Here is a 22,204-nt window from a genome sequence, read left to right as displayed (position 1 = left end):
AGTATATGGTAACAAACGCGCGAGGGGAGAAAGAAGTAGTAGGGATCCAAAGTAAACATCGAAAAACAACCAAAAATATACAAAGGATCAAAAGAAAGTCAGCAGCATCAACGACGTCTCTTGACAGTATCCAAGATCACTTGCATCCTGCATCCTGGTTGATCCGACTTTCATTCTCATTCGACGTGATCAACCCAAGTTTACATAGATACACATAGTAATAGTCACAGTCGACATCAACATGCCTCGATCTACTCGACGTTCAGGATCATCCGGAACATCCACCCCACCTTCATCCCTATCCTCACCGCCCTCTCGACCTCTTTTCCCTGCTATCTCCTTACGTTCCTCTTCACCCTCTTCTTCAGCCAAGGAGTCGTCGACTCAAACGATCACGGCAAGATCATCTTTATTGAACGTCTTGACCCGTCCGCACCACTCTGCACCTACCACTTCCATCTCCAACGCCCACGCTTCATCTGCTGATAACAACAACAACCACAACGGTTCTTCTTCTGATGAAGATACCAATTACTCTGATCAGAGTACTATCTCGTCCTATGCCAGTTCCATCATCAGCGGTACGTATATGATGGAAAATCAGCATCTCACCAGTGAAGATATAGCGAAAGTGTATGAGAATTATTTGGAGAAACCGTTCGTCAACACGAAATCGACAATAAAACACTCAGAGTTTGGGCATTGTAATAATCCCAATTGGAGATGGACAAGTCAGGTGAGTGAGAATCGCACAATCAATGCAGTTGTCCGTCAGGAAGTGAGGATGGGGTCAAATGCTAATTTGACGATTTTCGAAACACAGTGGAACACGGATGAACCTATTCATCCAGCTGAAGAACCTCGTCCTCCTTACTTCACCCTCTTGACCACTTACATAAGGTTAGTAGAATCCCTTTTCGCGAACCATCAGGGTAGGACCGATTCACCTAACAATGCCCATTTCCAGTTACATCCTCCTCATCGTCATTGGTCACATGAGGGATTTCTTTGGTAAGAGATTCAGACCTGCAGAATACGCTCATCTCATGCCTCAGAATGTGAGTCACTCCTCCAACACCCTAGCAGATGCGCATGTTTGACAGATGAGCTGACTTTGTTCTGTTCACTTGATTAGGGTTACGCTGCCTTGAATTCCGATTTCGATTCATTCTACACTCGTCGATTGAAACAGCGACTCGAAGATTGTTTTGCTCGACCCGTCACAGGAGTAGCTGGAAGGTCTATCGTATGCTACGATCGAGCTTCTACAGATGAGAACAAAACTTTCAATTTGACCGGTACCACCACTCGAGCGTTGAATGTCTCCTCGTACAACTATCTGGGTTTCGCATCTTCTACTGGAGGATGTGCCGATGCTGTCGAAGCCTGTATCAAGAAATACGGAGTTTCCGGTGCAGGACCTCGACATGATGCTTCGACCTTGGATCTTCACGTCCAGACTGAAAATTTAGTAGCTCGTTTTGTAGGTCAAGAATCAGCCATGGTCGTTTCGATGGGATACGCCACCAACTCTACTACCATTCCTGCTCTGGTCGGTAAAGGTTGTTTGGTCATCTCTGATGAGTTTAATCATGCCTCTATCCGATTCGGTGTTAGATTATCGGGAGCGAGTCTGAGATCATTCAAACATAACGATGTTGATGATTTGGAGAGAATATTGAGAGAGGTTATATCTCAAGGTCAACCTAGGACTCATCGACCATGGAAGAAGATCCTGTTGATTGTTGAGGGTCTTTATTCGATGGAAGGTAGTTTGGTCAATTTACCGGTTCTGATTGATTTGAAGAAGAGATACAAGGTGCGTTGATGCTTTAATGCCTTTTTCGTTTCTTTACATGCTGATCTCGTATATTCTTCGTCAGTTCTACCTCTACGTCGATGAAGCTCACTCTATCGGTGCGATGGGTCCTAACGGACGAGGTGTCTGTGATTATTTCGGTGTCGATCCTCGTGATGTCGATATTCTCATGGGAACATTCACGAAATCATTCGGAGCTGCTGGTGGATACATTGCTGGGTCCAAGCAAATTATGGATAGACTGAGATTACGATCTCACGCGACATGTTATGCCGAATCGGTCTCTCCTCCTGTCTTAACTCAAATTATCGCTTCTATGGGATCTATCATGGGTGTTGCTCCTCCCTTGGCTGCTCCAGCGGATATCATCGATGATCGATCAGATACCATGTCTATCTCCTCTCGACCTACAGCTTATGGACCAGCACCAGCATACATCTTACCTTCATGGATGAAACTGCCGTTGAACCTTTTGAACGGCACGGAAGGTAGAGAGAGATTGAGGAGATTAGCATTCAATTCAAGATATTTATCAAGTGGTTTGAGAAAATTGGGATTCATAGTCTATGGACATCGAGATTCACCCATCATTCCTCTATTAATTTACAACCCTGGTAAAATGCCTTGGTTCTCGCAGTTGATGTTGGATCGTTTGGGGCCTGATAAGACTCCTATCGTAGTGGTTGTTGTGGCTTATCCGTAAGTAGCTTTCTCCCCTATTTCTTTGTTTTGGTTTGGTCAGAAGTCGAGCTGACCAGTATGTCGATCGAATACACAGAGCAACGCCCTTGATCACTTCCCGTGTCCGATTCTGCCTCTCAGCTTCGCATACCAAGAACGATATCGACCTAATCCTCAGGGCATGCGACGAAGTGGGAGATTTGTTGGGTATGAAATACGGTAAACAGACGATGAATGTTGAAGAGGTCATTGCTAGCGCGGAGGAATTAGTAGCTGCTTCGTTCTAAATTCGATTTTTAGGTTTTGTCGAAATAAAAATAATTTGGGATATTCAGAATTCCATATATACCTTTTTTATCTTAGATACCCAGATATTCATTGAGTTCTTTCTTGCTTTCAACGCATTACTTATCTGGAAATGATTTCTCTCTCTCTCGTCTCAAAGCTGGAAAACTGGTTTGTCCATTTCAGAGACGATTTAATCCTCCCACTTTACCTTTTTGTCTTTTTTTCCTATATACTTATCTTTTCTTTCTTGATCATATTTTATTATCACTTTTTTTCGATAAAATACCTTGCAATATATATATTTATAGTGCATGAATGTATAATATATATCTTATATCCCACAAATAACTGATCGAACGGGGAGGTATAAATACGGAAATATACTTTACAAAGAATCTTCCTGTTGCCTTGTGTGTCCGAAAAATCTCAGGTTCAGTACGGAGAGTTTGCATTTTCATAAATTGCATAGATTGGATATAACGATGATTAAAATTTGATGCTGATGATATACAGATATATATGTATAGAGAAAAGAACAAACAACTTTAGAAAGTACAATAAATGTATGTGATGTATGAGATCCAAAAAACCGAAAAATCAAAATGATGCTATGTATGTACAATACAAGAACCAGCAAATCATATCAACACGTCAATGTTCATGTCAAGTCGTTATCATCAGGCAGTCGTTCTTATACCTCTGGGGATGGTTCTAGCGACTTTCCTACTTTGCACCTGTACACCACCACCATTCGAACTTCTCGTTCTACCATTATTGTTTTCGACTCTATCATCTTCATCTGACGAGGAAGCTATACTATCAATATCCATCGGTTCGGGTTCCGGTTCGTCCTCGGAGGAAGAAGGAGAAGGTGATGAACTTCTCTCCCTCCTTCCTAAACTTGAGGAACCAGAGGAAGAAGCGACACTAGCAGAATCATCGTAACTTGACGGAGAAGGTGATCTGGAAGAGCAAGGTCGAGTAGTCAAGGGGTACAAGGACGCGTAACTTGGCGCAGGTGTATCTGGCACTGGAACTTCGGTAGCAGGTGGACTGGGAGTGGGAGTGGAACCGGTATAGACGGGGAGAGGATCACGTTCTCTCAAATCACCGTTCTCGTGGAATAGTTGAATATATGCTGGGAGAGGGGTAGGTTTATCTTTGAATGATGGCATCGTTGATGGGCGTGTACCGAATTTGATTGGGGTGGAAAGTATGACTACTTGCTATAGAATCAAAACAAATCTGAATTAGTTACACTGACTCGATTAACAGACAGCTTGATCACTAGGATCCAGACTCACTGTATCATCCTCACTTCCCGGAGACCTACAGACCACTCTAATTTTCAAATCATGTCTGATCCTCAAGAAAGGTCCGTCTAACTCTGGTTGGGGTCTCGTACTTAGTCCTTTTCCAGATTCCAGACTTGGCATAGGTAAGATAACATTGACCTTTCGCCACTTATCACCTAACCCCAAACCTTTATCGGCGAAAAAGAAGTTTCGTTGATTACCATCATCGCTGAGTAAACATTGTCTCGTTCTCATTCCCTTGAACGGTCGCTCGTCGTACCCCAAGAAGCTCCCTGTGCCATCCGCATAACCCATTCGAGGCGATATCAATTGGTTCACTGAGGAGTTTCGGGTTGGTTGTTCAGATGGAAGTGGGAAGGATGATGTGAACGACTGGGAAGGTGTCGATCTATAATCCATGAATAAGCTTAAGTGTTTGTTTTTGATTGTGACAAGTCTCATCGACTCACGAATACCTCTCAGTCTCCTCCACCTCCATACCCAGTTCAAGGATATATGTCGATAAATCACTTTCAGCTCTCTTTGCTTTTCCACTTGATCTCTCCATGGGAATAGATGCCAGTTCTCTTGATCCGCCTCCCAATACAGATCCCTCTTCGTCTGCTGCTGACGACGAGGAAGTAGAGGTAGAAGTAGATCCGTTTGAGGAAGCTTCAGGAGTGTCCACTTCCATAGGTTCAGCCACGGGCTTCCTAGCTCTCACTCTCAAACTGACTTTCAAGCTCTTCTCTTCACCATTGACATCTACCCAATCAGGTACCGTAACCACACATTCTACGGGGCTTGTACTATCAGATTCGGGTCTGAGGGTGAAATGTCTTTCTGTCGCTCCTTGAGAGTATGGAACAACGGCTGAAGGCATTCGGTGCCTCTGGATGGTGAAAGGGGTCCATTTGGAGGATGATTTCTCGAATGATTTAGCGAGGAGAGAGTGATTACCGAATATCGATTCGAATGGTTTGGATGATTTCGGTTTCATGATCACTGGGCGAACCGGAATGATACATTCCATTGAGACATCACTATCGGATGAGGAGTGGGAGGAAGAAGAGGACGAGGAAGAGATATTGGGTGAAGCATAAGTGGTAGTAGCTGGTTCGGTCCATCCTATTGTCGAATGAGCGATGAGACCATAAGAGATGGTAGTCATTTCCGAATCGTGGGAAGGAGGTAACCACCCTGGTAATCTCATATCGAAGGAGACAGCGAGTTGTATCCTTTGGGCATAAGCTCTGCTAGGATCGTGCGAAGGTAGAAGGAGTGGCTTGGAAGGAGTAGCCAGTGTGAGAGTGGTACTGTATAGTCTCATAGGTGTGTATCGCCCTTTAGCCGCAATCGCCGATAAGAGTCAGTTGATAGTCGATTATCGTATGATATCGTGTCTGTACTCACCATGATCATCCCAGAATTCTGATTTGCCCTCCATGACAATCTTCAAATCTTTGACTTCTCTCAATCTACCTTCCAAGGGAGCGGGTAAAGCGGGTAAGGAGATGATGATATGACCAGGTAAGGAGTAGCTCGTACTGTTCAAGGTGATTGTTTGTGTAAGTTACATTAGCTTCGTTCGATATACACACATCACTCATCACAAACACATCCTTTGATCATCATTCATCAACACATATATCGGCCGAGTAAGCCATCATAACCGGGTGGCAATATCAAGTCACACATCCAGATCCACATTCCCATTATGCTAAGTCAACCATGACCAGAGAAAGGAAGATTGACTACTCACCCAGTATTGGGTCCACCAAGCATGTCAATGACACCTTCATTCTCCAATTTCACCTGCAGCTGTGCTGAGATGTAGTTGGTGTGAGATTGAAATACCATATTGGGTCGTGTAGAATCTCGGTAATCGACCTCGCTGAATAATCGTTTTTTGGGTGAGGTAAGGATGTAAGTACAATCAAAGATTGATTTACCCAATGTATCGTTCGCTATCTGATCAGATATGGTATGTCGTCTTTGATGATTGGTTGTGATCTTCCTTGCGTCTAAGCTGTAGGGTTGTTTTCGTTTTGATGAAGCAAAAGAAAGGGAAGAGTTTGAATAATCAATTGGGAATGAAGTGATATTGGAATTAGAAGCCAGGTCAAGTGAATCCGTACGATTTGTACTTGATCTACTCGATCTGTGTGAATACAAAGGTATGTTATTTGGATAAGAGAGATAGGAGAGGCGATGCGAAGTAGAAGGATGCCTTGGGATTGATTCAGATGGATACGTATACGTATATGGTGAAGGATGGTCTTGGTGGAAAGAGGAAGGAAAGGAGAGAGATCGAGATGATCTTGAAGGAGGCATGTTTTATATATCGTTTCGTCTATATCAGGTGGGGGGAATTGAGGTAAGAGCATATGCTCGGTTGAATCAACTGAACGGATAATCGATTGATCAGGCTTGATGTCGATCTTGTGTGATGAGTAGGAAGTGTACAGACACAGGCAGAGTACCTACTCTGACTAACTCTTGTGTGAAAAGCTGGAAAGTCGTGTTAAGGGGTAGGCGGAAGTGTGATAAATAGTAATCGTGATATCGATGTCGGTAGAAGAAGAGAGGTCAGGCGAAATAATCGATTGCCGCTTCTGATTTAATACCTTTCGAGAGAGTAAATCGAGAGAAGGACAGGTTGCGTGTGTATAGGATACAGAGTACAAAGTACAAAAGCTGAAGCTAAACAGATGAAAGAACAATAAGCTGTGTCGGTTGATTGATTGATTTGATTGTTTGATGTGTTTTGTCTTGTGTTACAACAATAAGAAACAATAAGATATGTTTTTGGTAAGGTGACAATAAGGGGGTGGCAAAGTGGTACCAGATCGTTTATCGGTTTATTGTTATTGTTCGTGATGAAAGATGGGTAGATGGGAATAAGGTTGAACAGATGACGGACGTGTTGTATGATGATGACTGTATGTTATTGTATGTTGTTGTTCGTGTGTTTGTGTATTTCCGATTGTGCGTGTCTGCACAACTTTGATCGGTCAAAGGCGATCAATCCGAACAGCTAGGATGGTCGACTGATGGTTGACTAACCTTCAAAACAATGTTCTTCTACACAGCTTCGGGCTTTGGGTTGGTTGAACCCCCTGAAGATAACAGGGTTCACGACGTTTCATCTTTAGGTAGACCTAAGGAAGAGGATTCTCCTTGTCCTTTGTTTGTCCATCCAAATCTCATTGTGATCATGACACACAGACTTGTTTTGTGTGTTTCTTTCATTCATTCATTGAACTCCGCTGAGAAAGAGGTACGTGCGTGGTACACGCTCCCGACCACGAAGTGTGGCTTGTGACTTGACGTCAATTTTGAGGTTCGAGGACCGAGCTGAACGAAAAGCATATCGGGCCATCTCGTCTATTGTCCATTCCAGCGAAGAACAATAGACCTTCATGTGAGATGGGATCGACAAAGTGAGATGGAAGAACAATAAGAGTACGAGCGATTCGAAATGTTCATCATGATATGATACATCAGGGACAGGGGGTTGGATGATTGGTGCCTGGACTCGAATTAACTGAACTCTCTTCAACGGCAGATTGAAGATTGTTGACGATCTTTGAGTGAGATTGATACACCTTGACATTAAACAGATAGGTAAATGCATGACGATCATTCCGTGAGGAGAGTGTCAATGTAGTCATTGATCAGACGGCGAGTCAGTTCGATACAGCTGAGATTGTACGTTGACACGTGAATGTGAGTGTAGTCCTGTTCGTGTCCTCGCTGCGAGTCGTTGACGCTCATACATCCTCCTTTAGCATTGAGGGTTTGTTCTAGACGTGAAAAGAACATGAGAGGGACGTAGGATCACTAGGTATCGTAGTAAGCCATCAATCGCAGTTCGTCGCGCTGCGACCTTATGGCAAGCCCGACTATAACTCATCTCATGGTGACATACCGTACTAAAAACACTGATATATCAATATCCATAACAACGGTGAAGAGCGTCCCATTAGTTGCGCAGAATGATGAGATTGAATTGATTTCGTCTTAACAACAGAGGATGGTTTTTGGACTAGAGCATATCGCATCTTACTAAACATGACAAACGATGAGAATAGATCGTATATCTCCAGAGAAACGAATGTACCATGGTAACATGAAGGGATACTTCATACTAATGCTATGCGTCATTTTATCTTGATGTGTTATCACCTTGACAACCATTTCCGATTTAACGTACAGCGTACTACTCACATTACAACGTTACAACGTATCACGACATACGCCCGGCATGATCTGCGAAAGGTATATAAGCCCCTCTCATCTTAATGAGCTGCCTCTTCACCTTGATAATATCAAGCAATTGATTTGCTCCAATATCACCAACAACTGTTTGTTTTTCTACTTTCTTAACACCCAAAACGAGGTTGACCCTCTATACTTGTTTCACTTCATCGTTTTTCCATTCTACTCCATTTTCTCAAGCTCTTTTTTTTTGGTTCTTCTATAGTATTCAAAGGTCATTCCGAATTTCAGCTCAGCTCTCACGGTCTCGTCCAACAAAATCACTTTGTAGTGCTGGTCACTTCTGTTCCTCGCCAATCTTCAACCTAACAAACCTTTACATTTGCCCCGACAGTAGTGTATCATTCTTACAGGGCTTCCATATCACCTGTATCCAGAATCAAAGTTTCAAGATGACTCAATTGACCAAACTATTCACTCTTCTTTTCCTCCTTCCTTTCCTCGCTCAGGGGCTTGTACTTCCACCAACTAACACCAACGAACATTTTAGGAAAGCTTTGCAAGATGTAAACTCACTTTCTTCTCTTCTTTCTCTTCTGACTTTCATGATATGCAGTTGCTGATACTCTACGGTTCGTTACCTAGGGAATGAAAAGACATCATGATCAATCGAATTACCTTCGATCCTTGACCTCCTCTATCGGTACAGATAAACGAGATGGATTAGTGAGTCACCCAATAATCCCTGCATCCCACGATGATCACCCAGTTCCTCTCCTAACCTCAGCGATTATTTCAGTTCGAAAGACAACGAGGAGGTGGTCGTGGACGAAACAGAGGTGGGAACGGGCGAGGTGGAAGGAACAGAGGAGGCAATGGTAATGGCAATGGCAATGCCGGTGCTGCTGCTGCTGGAGCAGCTGGTGGGGCTGTGGACGGTGCTGCTGGAGGTGCAGTAGCTGGAGATGCTGCAGGTGATGTATGTCGATTTTTCCTCCTTATGGGAATCTGCATAAAGCTGACGTGGTGTATAAATATCTCAAGGCGGCCGCTACCGCTAGTGCTACAGATTCTGCTGCTGCTGCTGCTACCGATGCTTCAGCAACTGCCGACGCCACTGCAGGTGACACAGCTACTGCAACTGAAGATGCTGCCGGAGCAGCTGAAGAGACTGCCGCCTCTGAGGAAGGAGCCGAAGCGACCGCTACAGAATCAGCAACAGCAGCTGAAGAAACTGCTGCTGCTGAAACAAGTGTAGAAGGTGAAGGTATAGCTACTGTCTCTGCCGAAGCTACCGAAGCTGGGGCGGAAGCTACCGCTACGGAAGCAGCCACCGCCACCGCTGCTGCTGAAGGCGAAGGTGAGGCTACCGCCACCGAGGCAGCTGGAGCTGTAGAGACCTCCGCTGAAGCCGAAGAATCTGCTGCTGTTGCTGTGAGTTCTAAGTTTCCCATTTCTTATTGTATTGACACTTGCTAATGTGTCGTATGGATATATAGGAAGAAACCGAAGCTGCTGAGGTAAGTTGTCCTCATATCCTCGCACTTACAATTGCTTATCAACATAATCTGGTTGATAGGCCACAGCTACTGCTACCGAAGCTGGGCTAGCAGGAGAGGCAGCCGCTGCTGAGGTGAGGATCAGGTAATATGCATTTTCACAGTGATCTCATCGATAATGTCTGATTAGGCGACCGCTACCGAAGCTGAAGGAGCAGCTGGCACTGCCAAAGTAAGCCTCATTCTCTTGTCTTGAGGAAACATATTAGCTAATTGTTTTGTACAGGCAACAGCCACTGCGACCGCTAAAGAGGAAGCTGGCGCTGCTGAGACTACCTCTACCGCTGAAGTGAGTCGCTTTAACCAAGCCAACCGAAGAGGACAACTAATTTATTCTTCCATCCTGATCTTGATTGGCAGGCTAGTGCCACCAAAGCTGCTGAAGGCGCGGCTGAGGTAAGTCGAAACTTGACTTTCATCTGCTCAACCTGAGGTATGTCAGCTATTGACAGATATGATAATCTATTCAGGCAACTGCAGCCTCAGCCGAAGAAACTAGTGCTGCTGAAGTGAGATGCCATCCTCATGTCGGGAATGATAGAGCAGTGTGGCTGACATGTTTTCCGTTATTTCTTTCCCTTCGGGTAGGAGACGGCAACAGCTACTGAGGAAGCTGCCCAAACAGTAGTAAGTCTACCAGCTCTTATAGTTCCCGGTGATTGTGGAAGCAGTCTGATAAGATGATTAGGCAACTGCTGCTGAGATAGCAGGCGAAGCTGAGGCGACCATTGCAGAAGCCACTGCTACTACCGAAGTAAGTCTGAGCTGAGTTTCTTCAAGCAGGCGACTGCTCGATCGCTCACTGTGAGCTTTTTTACCAGGCCCACGTCACGGCTACTGCAGCTGCTGCCGAAGCTACAGGTGAAGCCGAGTCAGCTGCTGCTGAATCTGCTACCCACGCTGCTGCTACTGCCACTGCTGCTGCCGAGGGAGAAGGAGAAGCCGCTGCCACCGAAACCGCTACAGAGGTGGGTTCCGTTCGATGTTGCCTTAGCTATAAACTTACAAGAAGATGGGCTAATTGGATTCGATCGATGTCATATAGGCCTCCGAAGCTACCGCTGCAGCTGCTGAAGCCGAAGCTAGTGCTGAGGAAGAATCAGCGACAGCTGGAGAAGCAGCAGGAAGCTCGGATGCTACTGCGGTGCTACAGAAACTTGGAGAAAATCTGGGTACCCTCTTATCTTCTGGATCTTCCGGGGATCACACTCAAGACTTGGAGGGTTTATTAAGTGGAACGGGATTGGCAGGTCTCTTGGGTGGCGGTGCCGCATAAGTATGTCAACTGCTCTATCCATTTTGGCCTATGGAAGACAAGTATGCTTACATGTTGAATCGTTGCTGAACTGAAGCTTAGCGTCGAGTGGGTGTCTCAGACGAGCTGGAATGCAACTTCAGAAGAAATGGGAGAACGGACCTTCTACATTGTTACGCATATACTTTATGTCAAATATGCATTGTGTAGCTTTACATAAGAGCATCGCACCATCATGTTTACTCACCATCCTGTTTACTTCGCTTTAGGGACTGATTACTGTGACGTCTCATCTCAATCCAATCGCTTGGCAGGATCGCTTTCTCACTAGACCAGCCTGAGACTCAACATGCCATCGCACTCGCATTTGCTGACGTTACAAGTATTGAGATGAAGAGAATGGTGAAGAATACGAACGTGGTAGCTGATGACATTCAGCCCGTTCACTCATGTGATCTCGTACGGGAATATGTCACAGAAGTGGTTGAATACTGCGCATATATTGTAGAGATAAGAGGATGAAATGGTCTTTTTTTAACTGGTCTATCTTTCCTGGATGATCTGCACATCGCATCCTTCGGACATGTCCGTTGTTTAGGGTCATTACGTTGTTACGCGAGCTAGCCGAACAAAAACATCAAACATCAGACACAGGTTTAAGCGCAACACCTTGATTCACTTTACATTCACTCTCTCACACTCTCTCACTCAGTCTCTTTTTCATCCTCCCATACTGCAACTTTGAGGGGTTCGTGGCCCTGGTAGCCGAGATCTCAAGGCCTCAGACCTTCTCGAATCAACGCTTAATCACCCACCTACCACAACTATAAACGATATTAAATTTCTAGATCCACGACTCCCTAAAAGATCACGACGCCATCTCATTTTTTCATCCTCCTATTCCTACCAACTTGTGACCATATATATACGACTATACTTACGCCCACGATGACTTCTCTGAATGACGACCACCTTTCAGGCATAACGCGTAATTCATCTGCTATACTATTCGCATCGGCGGAATCGTCCAAGCGCCAGCCTGTCAAAATGGGTGTAAATGAAAATACACCTTTACTCATTGGTGATTCGACTAGCAGAAACGATGGAAGTGACGATGGATCAAGTATTAACAAACCGCCTAAGAGGAAAACATCGACTTCTACTTTGGCATATGCGGCAAAGTTGAAGCAGAGATCAAAGTATTATGTACCGATAACGGATTGGTTACCTAATTATTCGTGGTCATTGTAAGTTGTTGATCTTCGTAAACAGGATAATTCAAATCTGCTCGCAATTTTTTCATTGAAATTGGTAAGCTGATGGAGCCGTCATAGGTTTTCTGGAGATTTGATAGCTGGATTATCGGTGGCTTGTTTACTTATACCACAGGTAAGACCCACCTGTATCCTAAAGAAACGACAGTGCTCATGAGATTACCCTAAATAGTCCATGTCATACGCCAGTGGTTTAGCGGGATTGAGCCCGTTGGCAGGTCTTTGGTCAACAGCCGTACCAGCTCTGGCGTATAGTGCACTTGGTACATGTCGGTGAGTGAATGACCATTAAATACTTTCTATCGCTATTTCACAGATAGGCAAATCGAGGTAGTCGTTGTGACTAATGCAATATTCATCCATTCAGTCAACTATCCATAGGTCCAGAAGCTTCGTTGTCCCTCCTTATGGGTCAGATGATACAAGATGCTGTATTCGGAGATCCACATCACAAGCCCAAGCATCCAGAATTAAATGCTGCTGCTCTATCGGTCATGGCTACTTTCCAGGTAAGACTGCTTTCGTCAATCTATACTTAATTGGCTCTTACTAACGACAGTCTGTGTGCAGATCGGTCTGATCACCAGTATCCTTGGTTTGCTTCGTCTCGGTTTCTTAGATGTTGTCCTCTCTAGAGCACTTTTGCATGGGTTTATCACGGCTGTTGGTATAGTGAGTGATCCTCCAGTTGAAATGTCATCTTCTGACAGAGATTCAGCTGAACTGAATACCCTCACTTCCCCTACAGATCATCTTCATAGCTCAACTAGTTCCAATGCTAGGAATGGAACACGTCTTATCCCATCCTGAAAACGCCGAAGACGCACCTACCTTACCACTTCAGAAGCTCATCTTCACTCTCAAACACCTCGATCACGTGAACAAACCCACCATGATACTAAGTTTTACCTCGTTAGCTTTCCTTATCGCTGCTAGAGTAATTAAGCAGCAAGCCGTCAAGCGACCTGGTGGGACTTGGGTCAGGTATATTCCTGAGATTTTGGTTTTATGCGTAACCTCGACTGTACTTTCCGCCTTTCTGGATTGGGAGAAAAAGGGGGTAGATATTCTAGGTCAGATCAAAGGTGAAGCTGCTGTACCTTTCGGATGGCCACTAAATAAGAGGGCAATGAAGTATTTCAACTATACGGTATGTAAAAATCTGCTTTTGAGGCCATAAAATCCGCGGGAGTGCTGATTCAAAAAGCAGTTGCCTACCGCTTTCGTCTCGGCTGTTATTGGTGTGGTGGACTCGATCGTTGCTGCCAGGGAGAACGCTATGAAATATGGGTATGCGGTTAGCCCAAATAGGGAGTTGGTAGCTCTAGGTGAGCGAGCAGGAGGATCATAATTGGAGAATGAAGCTGACGCGGGTGCTTTTGTAGGTGCTACCAATCTCGCTTCTTCGTTTCTGACGGTTACTGGTTGTATACCCATTTTCGGATCTATCACTCGTGAGTTGAGGTTCAATGTATGACCCGAAGTTCAGGGACTGGAGCTGACATGCCATATCGTACATTATACAGGATCGAGGTTGAATGGTCAAACAGGTGGGAGAACCCAGATGTCAAGTATGGTAGCTAGTGCTGCAATCATCCTGTCTATCTACTTCCTGTTACCATACCTCTACTTCCTACCAAAGGTCAGTATAGTACCTCATATGATGTTAATCTTGTCCCTCATTACTAACTGTAATGTTATATGTAGGCTACGCTCGCAGTGATCATTACCCTTGTGGTATACAGCAGTAAGTGACATTGCGACGCAGACACTGATCCAGCAGATGCCCGGACTGATCATGCGTTTCTCATACATCCATTTTAGTCCTTGCTGAAGCACCTCATGAGATTCACTACTTCTATAAGATGAGAGCCTGGACGGACTTCATGCAAATGACCGGAACCTTCATCCTGACATTGTTCTTCTCTATGGAAGTGAGTTTATCCGCATACATCATGATCTTGGTCAATTCACTAACTCGTACATTGTTGTCTATCAGATCGGTCTGGTAGCTTCAGTAGTCCTATCTCTCATCTTGGTAGTCCAGAAATCCTCACAGCCCAGAATCCAGATTATTGGTAGATTACCCGGCTCCGACCAATGGGCTCCGATAGATGAAGATGAGAATGCTCAAGAAGAGATCCCGGGTGTTTTGGTAGTGAGAATCAGGGAGAGTCTGAGTTTCGCCAATACTGGTCAATTGAAAGAACGTCTTAGAAGAGTGAGTACTATTACTGGCTTTGCAAGTCTTGAATGAAAGGAAAGTTTTCTAATGGCGGACATTGTCTCCTCCAGCTTGAGCTCTATGGTCATGGGAAATCCCATCCTTCCGATGAACCACGAAGAGAATCTGCAAAAGCGCTGATCATGCATATGGGAGAGGTGCAGGAGATCGACGCATCGTGAGTATGAGGATTAATTTTCTCACAAGTAAGATGCCTACGGACTGATCAATGTATTCGATAGGGCTATTCAAATTCTCTTTGAGCTCAGTCGAGCGTATCACGAACGAGGTGTGGGAGTGCATTTCGCCTCGATCAAACCTGGTCAGATTGATAAATTCAAAATTGTAGGAATGACTGAACTTGTAAGTCAATTTTATTATATTCCACATCGACGTATAAATGAGAACATGGTCCAACCTGATGACATTCTTATTACTTTATAGCTCGGTGCCTCTCATTTCCATAACAACCTACAGGAAGCCATGAGGGAAGTCGAGTTGATGGGATACGGAACTAGTATCTTCTCGAGATTCTCCTAATCAGCGATCATCGGTCCGTATATACCTTAAACTACCAAATTAGAACATATACTGTAATTGCGGATGTTGTCTTCACACGGTGGTCATAGATAGACTGTATATGCTAGAGTGGAGATCATGTGTGTATAGAGGTGTATAGAGAATACTACGATTATACAAAGTAGATTCTGTTATAGATGTAAAATCGCTAGATATACCCCATCAGATGTACGATTTCTCCAATCTTTTAGGGGTAGTCAATTAGGTATTTATCCGAGTTGTGCGGTGCAAAAACCAGTTTCAAGTCGGACTTGTGCACGTCACAAGTCGGTATTTGACTGCCCCTAATGTAGACGTTCTAACATTCCCGATTAGATTGTTGACATCAACACATGAAGACTGTCTTAAGCTCCGATATCAATAACGATGTTGACGACACAATGCATTATCAATACAGATGATTTCCAGGATAAATTCTAGTCTGAACAGTCATTCAGTTGTAATTACATCACCTCCCACCAGTCATACAGCTACAATACCCCTTCTCTTCACTTCCTTCAATCTGAACCACCAACTCTGTCAAACCTTTTATCCGTCTCTTTAGAACTTTCTCCACTCGACTGATGACCTTTTCCGAGTTCACATATATCGCATCTCCCCCACTTCCTCCCATTTTTGATTTAGATGACAAGTACGGAGTATGAAATTTTGTCGGGTCAACCGAGGAAGGTGAGATGGAAAGTTGGATATGGATTGATCCGATCAATTCTCCCTCGCATCGTGGCCAGAAACGAGGTGAGGCGTAGTTGGCTACTCCGTCTACTGATGATAACTGAATGACATAATATCAATATCTTTGCTCACACTTGCATTGTGACACTGAATGTCAAGGTAAAGTTGAGGTACGACCGACTCACCTCTGACAAGGCACCTCTAATCTCTTCCTCCTTCTCTGAACCGACATCCAAACATAACACTTTGCCCGAATCAATCACTAGCGGGACCACGCTGGCCATGATCAGAACAGCGATGAAGAGACTTGCGATAGGATCGAAACCTGTCCATCCGGTATATTTGATCAGGATCGTCGATATGATCACTCCCACACTTCCTAGTGTATCCGCCAAGACATGCAAGAACACCCCACGCATGTTATGGGAATGAGAATGATCATGGCCGTGTCCGTGATCATCATGAGAATGCGAGTGTGAGTGTGAGTCGTGATCATGGTCGTGAGAATGAGAGTGAACGTGATCGTGGCTATGAGAGTGACCATCGTGTGAATGGTGCTGTTGATGACAGAAATGTCAGCAATCCGTTACCGAAAGATGTAAATACATAGCTCACCTCGTGAGCGTGATGATCATGTCCATGGTCGTGGTCATGCCCGTGTCCATTGCAAGCGCTATGATCATGGTCATGAGACTCATGTGAATGATCATGTTTGTGTACATCTTGCTGGGCATGGGCCTTCAAAAACCCAGAAGATCTTCTCTTTGCTAACGTTCGCTGTTGTCTTGTAGATGCAGAAGTCTATATGCAAATGGTCAATTGGCGCACGATTCTCAACATGTCAACTTACTCCCTGCGACTCTGAGCGATGGTGATCATGCGCATGATCGTGTCTGTGATCTTCCTACAGCAACGACACAGCATATCAGCTCAGTGCATTCACCAGACGAGTAGTCGATGTCCGGACTCACCTTCTTCTCGTTGACTGGAACATGAGAATGACCGTGCGAGTGACCATGTCCGTGATCGTGCGAGTGACCATGCCCATGGTGATGATGTCCACCGGTCGCCCACATCCCGAAAAGATTAATTGCAAGACCGACACCAGACACGAGAAGAAGTTGTTGCGTTTCCATCTCAGGCGGATCAATACTTTGATCCATGATTAGCTATATTGTGTTGTGTATTAATAGAGCACACATTATAGACAGCTCACACTCTTTGTATTCCCTCGAAAATGATGAAAATGGAGATGAGTATAAGGAAACAACCTGAAATTATGTCAATACAGCTTTCTCAGATGACCACAGAAGAAATAGCTCACCGTTTGCGAATCCACTCAACGTTTCCACTCGAGAATAACCAAAAGTATACCTTCCATCAGGTTTCCATGTAGCCGCAACTGATGCCCATAATCCCACGGCTAATCCCAAACAATCAAATGCCATATGTATAGCTATGAAGGATTATCAGCTTGGCTAGCGAAAACATGTATATGAAAGCTGATACTCGCCATCTGATATCAGACCTAGAGAGTTAGTCGCTATGCCATATACCATCTGCACAAACATGTAAGCCAAGTTGAGCAAGAGGAAATAGAAGATTTTAGAAGACGTCGGTGTATTGAGGATAGTTTGTAGATGTGGTCTCCATCTTGCAGGAAGGAGAGACATGAATGACCAGGATGATCTAGCAGTAGATAATGATTTGTTGGAGAAAGCCCACTAAGTTACGACATCATTCGTTAGTGATTTTCAAGAGAGGTTATAACGAGTGGGAAGCTTACATGCGATGGTCCATTCTTCCTGCTTATCTTCTTCCCGCCGACCATTGCCATACTGGTCATTGCTAGCGGTAGCAGGACCAGAAGATCGGTGTACGTCGGTACGGGGCTCAAGGCGAAGAACTGGAGTATCGGTATAGTAAACAGGAAGAGCGATTGATCTCTGCTCGTTCTCAATCGGACAGTTGAACCAGGAGCATTAGTGGATGTAAAGGGAAATGGTATGTATCTGACCAACAGACCAGTGATGAAAGAAGCGAATCTTTGACCTGGAACATTAGATATGGGTAATGGAATCGGTATGATACCCTAATGTTCAATCATCAGTTGACGAAACAACGTCACGAACGTGCGTAATTGGATGACAAGGTGACTCACCATTTGATATAAAGCAAAGATCAACAATGATGCAGTTGCAGTTGAAACCAAGCAGTACCATAGTCCTCTCTCATTCCTTTTTTTCTCTTTATCATCGCCATTGCGATTTCTGTTGAATGAAAGATTGGAAAGGCACTTTTCGGATAAAAAGGTAGTACCGGCAAATATTATGGTGGAAGTAAGAGCGATAACTGAACAAAACCCGTGGTCAGCGATATTGATTACAGACGGGGGTTTTACTCACCATTCTGCGTCGCTGCTTGACCTATGATGTATACTGCAGATAATATGATAGGTAAGAGAGGTGCGAGCTGGGTGAAGAAGTTTTGATGAGCTTTTTCCTGGACAAAGTGGAGGATCGTCACTCACACTGTTGATGTGTAGTATGCTCTCGGTATCAACCCATGAGCTCAGATATGCTATGATGGTGAGTCTGTAACAGAGAACAATGTTAAATAATCTGCATTAGGGCTGTGAGGTGGAGCTGACATACCTCAGCGGACCTATCTGTTGCAGGGCAATGAAGAAGGCGACGGATTGTACAGCTAATATCACGCTCAGCTGAACAGAGCTCTGCACCGTATGTGTCAGCGATACATCATGACTATCGGGTCATCTTCTGTTGATCTACTCACCAATGATGATCTACTCCCCTCTTTGCTTATCCGTCTCTCATCACCATAAAACTCCTTTAATTCACCTATGATCCTCCCTGCCCATAGGCCAAGTACCAACCACCCTGTTCCTCCACTCAGCCTCCGCGGATCATCCAATACCCAAGTCTTGGAAGCAGCGACAGCTAGAGCTCCAATGAATAGCCTAAGATACGAATTCGGCCTGGAGACGATTCGTGTGGAAGAGTGAAAGGAGGGATTCTGACTCTGAAAGAGAGATCGCCTCGAAGGAACTTTATGGACTGTCCGGTGGAGAGGCGTGGGTGTGGAAGGCGAGGACGCTTGCATCGTAGGTAGATGGAAGGTCGCCTTACCCCAGTCCAGTGATGTGTGATGACCTTGGAAGCTGCAAGGTGTATGATGGAGTAGGATAAGGGGGAGACGATCAAGTATGAACAGGAGAACAAGAAAAAAAAGAGGATACCCCGCACTCCGACGCGTCCGAGCGCAGACTTGGCGTCGCACGTCAATCAAGGCCAAGGACGATTGTGGCTATCTACTTTTATCCACTCTTTATGCATCATTGCATTGGCTCCAATTCTACTTTCTCATTCAAGGATATCCCTTCTCACTTGAGCTTGCCTATCCCCTATTCCTGGCTTACACTGCTCCATCATACTAATTTCTCATTTCTCCTCGTCTAATAATGCACGATAATTACCATACGCTTCGTGCTCTTTCAAACGCTATACATGGGTCAACTCATCAGACCATACCTGACACTTACAACCCGAAAGACCAAAGACTTACATCGTAGAACTTTGAGTTTCTGTCTTTCAATTTGCTGTCACCATTCAATCAGTGCTTAGCTCAATCTCACAGGGGTCTTGGGGAGAGGAGCTGAACGGGAAACTTACCTTGGATCCTTATCAAGACAAATCAAGATAGTCGATACTCCGGCCTCCTGTTAGTACAATCAAGTCATGGTCAGCGAGACCCTCAATGGCTTACAAGAATCAGTTGCATAAGGAATCGCGAAACTTACCAGAGCTGAGGTGAGGACCAAACCGATATTCAAAGCCAAAATAAAACTGTATACCAAGATCAACCAATCCCACCAGTCGTCCACTTTGGCCGTTCCATCAATGATGATCGTGTAGACGTAGGTTGCCGCTGTACATACAATAGCGCATGCTATACATGTCGTGTGGAGGGAAAACCCAACTATACAATCTGTGATCATGGCGTTTAGACCTATCATCTCATGTTTTTTTTAGCTGGCTGCATCATACCTGGACGAATACAGGTAAGTCGACTTACCAATTCTTTGGTCGCCTTTCTTCTTCTTTACGATGTGGATGATCTCTTTCGCCGATGGAATCTAGTAATATACCCTCTGTCAAAGACAATTACTCCTAGACTCAAGAGTGAAAGGTATGACTCACAAATCCATATTGGCAATCGTCGACACCTATCTTGACGCTGTTGAATGTGAATCGTGGTACTGATCAGTCCATCCAGAGTATGACATTCATAATCATGTGAAGGGTAGAATCGCAGCTTACTAAACGTATTTATTGAAAAGTTCTAACAACCCTTCGATAATATTGATAATACAGAAGCACTATCGAACATATTTAGTCTACCACATATAATCCCACCATACGATATGATGCCCAAACACTTACGCAGCATGTGAATATACTTGATCCTGAACCCCCAGCGTTCTCAATCAGCCCATCTAGCACGGAGGGTGAGCTGGTAGCCAGTACTCACCGCACAGCTCTAAACTAATCGTTTTGATGATGAAGGCTAGTGTTTCCACCAGCCCAACTAACAAACTTCCAAACGCTACTGAGCCTAATGATGTGGAAATAGCCTTCTTAAAGGCATACCATGATTCACTTTTTTCTTTTGAGTCTGTGCCGAACCACCATCGGGAGTATGGTCCTCCCGCAAGAGTCAGGATGATGACGTTTCCAATCACCTGTCATTGTATACCACCGACGAGCCATGAGCATCGTCATGGTCAGCATTCGAGGAGAATAATCGAGTATTGGAGGACTCACCGAGGATATCCACAGATGAGAGATCAAGACGTATATTAACAATGTGGCTAAAAGCCCAGCAGAACATGATCCACTCTCACCGCAGGCTGAAATTGTATAGATATCGTAAGTCCTGTCAACATCAGGATACGCCAAAAGATTGACTTACCATCTTGACCAGGTGAGAATCTCAGATAAACGGCCACGAACGTGAATAGATTCCATAGTGATACCAAACCTTCGACAACGAGACCTACGATGATAGATGACCATACCATCAACAATCATCAAATCGGCGTGCGTGAAAAAATCGGACACGGGAATATTAAAAGATACATACCAATGAGCACAGTCCAGAATACCGACCAATGCGCTTTAGCTCCCTTGTTCGCTGTGTCCAATAAATCTCTCGCAAGGAGGTATTTACCCCTCAAGAACCATAGCGAGGCACCTAGGATGATACCGAATATCCCGACTATGGCTGCCGAGCCCCATGCTACATGACAGCGAAGGAGGTAAATGCATTTCAGTAATCAATCGTCCTTTGAGCACGCTGCCCGCCTCACCTTTAAGGTAGATAAAACCTAGAAAGAGCAGAAACAATGTGCCGGTAAACATACATATAAATTCGAATGAGGTATTTGTCAAGATCGTTATTGAACACACTTACCTCCAGCCGCAGCGAGACAGAAGATTACAGCCATCACTGGCCCTGACCAAATGACGAATCCTGGGAACTTCCGGATGAACTGGAACAAGCGCGATATAAGCCTTTATAATCTCAAAGTTTAGTGAAGCATTCTTGTTAAAGTCGCACTTACAAAGAGCAGAAGAAAGTTTAGGACCAAAGCTAGTCCTGTAGCACCCAAAAGCATATACGTCGTATCGCTACAGCCCGAAGCTTTCATCAATACATTGACCTCACATTAGAATATCATCTTGAGCGGCATTACACTCACCCAGTCAAAGCCTTATCAATATCCCCCGTATCTACCTTGATAGTAGTCCCATTATCTCCATCAGCCCCGCTGGTTCCATCTTTCTTTATCTCATCGTAATTCTGCGAGAATTCAAAAATCGCATACACGCTCAATACGAAATATAGCATGAAATTAACGATGAAAGCGACAAAGAACCATCTATCATGACATCTACTCCAGAACGACGCTTTGATCTTCGTGTTAGGCTTTTCGTTAGAAACATCGTCTATTGATCGATGTTGAGTTGTAGGATTGCCTTGGGGACTTAGGACAGAGGTTTCCTCGTTGAACCGACCTGGGGCCATCCTAATGGAGAATGCGGATTTTTTATTTCGAGAAGTGGTTTATTCAATTATACTGTTTTCAATTGTCAATTATTCTATTATATGAGATTTTTTCAAATTGTCCTGCTGCCAAGGAGTGGAACGTCCTTCAAAGACTAGATTATATGATTTTACTTTATCAGTGAATTTTTTTATATTTTATTTTTGTATTTTTAATGATTAGTGTATTTTTGGAGCGATCTGGGGATAC

General features: G+C 44.4%; 6 protein-coding genes across 6 annotated transcripts; 3 read left to right on the top strand and 3 right to left on the bottom strand.

Moving 5' to 3' along the window:
* Positions 1-241: 241 nt before the first annotated feature.
* V865_003689 (uncharacterized protein) lies at positions 242-2,787 on the top strand (the record flags this gene model as incomplete). Its single annotated transcript, XM_066227478.1, has 6 exons — positions 242-736; positions 824-900; positions 968-1,058; positions 1,136-1,819; positions 1,884-2,518; positions 2,598-2,787. 6 exons carry the CDS (start codon positions 242-244, stop codon positions 2,785-2,787), a joined length of 2,172 nt encoding a protein of 723 aa, XP_066083575.1.
* Positions 2,788-3,465: 678 nt separating this feature from the next.
* V865_003688 (uncharacterized protein) lies at positions 3,466-5,943 on the bottom strand (the record flags this gene model as incomplete). The annotated part of the gene is made up of 5 exons (XM_066227477.1): positions 3,466-4,014; positions 4,093-4,492; positions 4,554-5,427; positions 5,497-5,630; positions 5,846-5,943. The coding sequence occupies 5 exons, from the start codon at positions 5,941-5,943 to the stop codon at positions 3,466-3,468; spliced, it is 2,055 nt and encodes a 684-aa protein (XP_066083574.1).
* A 2,813-nt stretch (positions 5,944-8,756) lies between these two features.
* V865_003687 (uncharacterized protein) lies at positions 8,757-11,139 on the top strand (the record flags this gene model as incomplete). The annotated part of the gene is made up of 14 exons (XM_066227476.1): positions 8,757-8,870; positions 8,950-9,030; positions 9,104-9,283; positions 9,349-9,738; positions 9,804-9,824; positions 9,884-9,937; positions 9,994-10,035; positions 10,090-10,152; positions 10,224-10,259; positions 10,334-10,372; positions 10,452-10,490; positions 10,552-10,617; positions 10,685-10,831; positions 10,909-11,139. The coding sequence occupies 14 exons, from the start codon at positions 8,757-8,759 to the stop codon at positions 11,137-11,139; spliced, it is 1,503 nt and encodes a 500-aa protein (XP_066083573.1).
* A 927-nt stretch (positions 11,140-12,066) lies between these two features.
* On the top strand, positions 12,067-15,156 carry V865_003686 (uncharacterized protein; the record flags this gene model as incomplete). Its single annotated transcript, XM_066227475.1, has 15 exons — positions 12,067-12,365; positions 12,453-12,507; positions 12,565-12,665; positions 12,760-12,901; positions 12,963-13,064; positions 13,141-13,542; positions 13,603-13,720; positions 13,778-13,846; positions 13,919-14,034; positions 14,100-14,139; positions 14,217-14,326; positions 14,392-14,613; positions 14,688-14,794; positions 14,859-14,979; positions 15,061-15,156. The coding sequence occupies 15 exons, from the start codon at positions 12,067-12,069 to the stop codon at positions 15,154-15,156; spliced, it is 2,100 nt and encodes a 699-aa protein (XP_066083572.1).
* A 487-nt stretch (positions 15,157-15,643) lies between these two features.
* V865_003685 (uncharacterized protein) lies at positions 15,644-18,990 on the bottom strand (the record flags this gene model as incomplete). Its single annotated transcript, XM_066227474.1, has 14 exons — positions 15,644-15,967; positions 16,053-16,424; positions 16,483-16,668; positions 16,718-16,771; positions 16,839-17,019; positions 17,084-17,138; positions 17,192-17,323; positions 17,381-17,591; positions 17,654-17,959; positions 18,029-18,219; positions 18,273-18,339; positions 18,398-18,461; positions 18,522-18,601; positions 18,664-18,990. The coding sequence occupies 14 exons, from the start codon at positions 18,988-18,990 to the stop codon at positions 15,644-15,646; spliced, it is 2,550 nt and encodes an 849-aa protein (XP_066083571.1).
* Positions 18,991-19,328: 338 nt separating this feature from the next.
* Positions 19,329-21,975, bottom strand: V865_003684 (uncharacterized protein; the record flags this gene model as incomplete). The annotated part of the gene is made up of 16 exons (XM_066227473.1): positions 19,329-19,388; positions 19,453-19,486; positions 19,560-19,606; positions 19,688-19,815; positions 19,963-20,023; positions 20,088-20,124; positions 20,208-20,266; positions 20,331-20,353; positions 20,419-20,629; positions 20,712-20,797; positions 20,860-20,943; positions 21,031-21,186; positions 21,257-21,274; positions 21,361-21,439; positions 21,512-21,578; positions 21,650-21,975. The coding sequence occupies 16 exons, from the start codon at positions 21,973-21,975 to the stop codon at positions 19,329-19,331; spliced, it is 1,476 nt and encodes a 491-aa protein (XP_066083570.1).
* Positions 21,976-22,204: the final 229 nt, after the last annotated feature.

Source organism: Kwoniella europaea, chromosome 1 (assembly GCF_036810445.1).
Source record: "Kwoniella europaea PYCC6329 chromosome 1, complete sequence".
Lineage (NCBI taxonomy): Eukaryota > Fungi > Basidiomycota > Tremellomycetes > Tremellales > Cryptococcaceae > Kwoniella > Kwoniella europaea.
The sequence above is the reverse complement of the archived record's forward strand: the minus strand, read 5'-3'. Positions and strand labels throughout refer to the sequence as shown.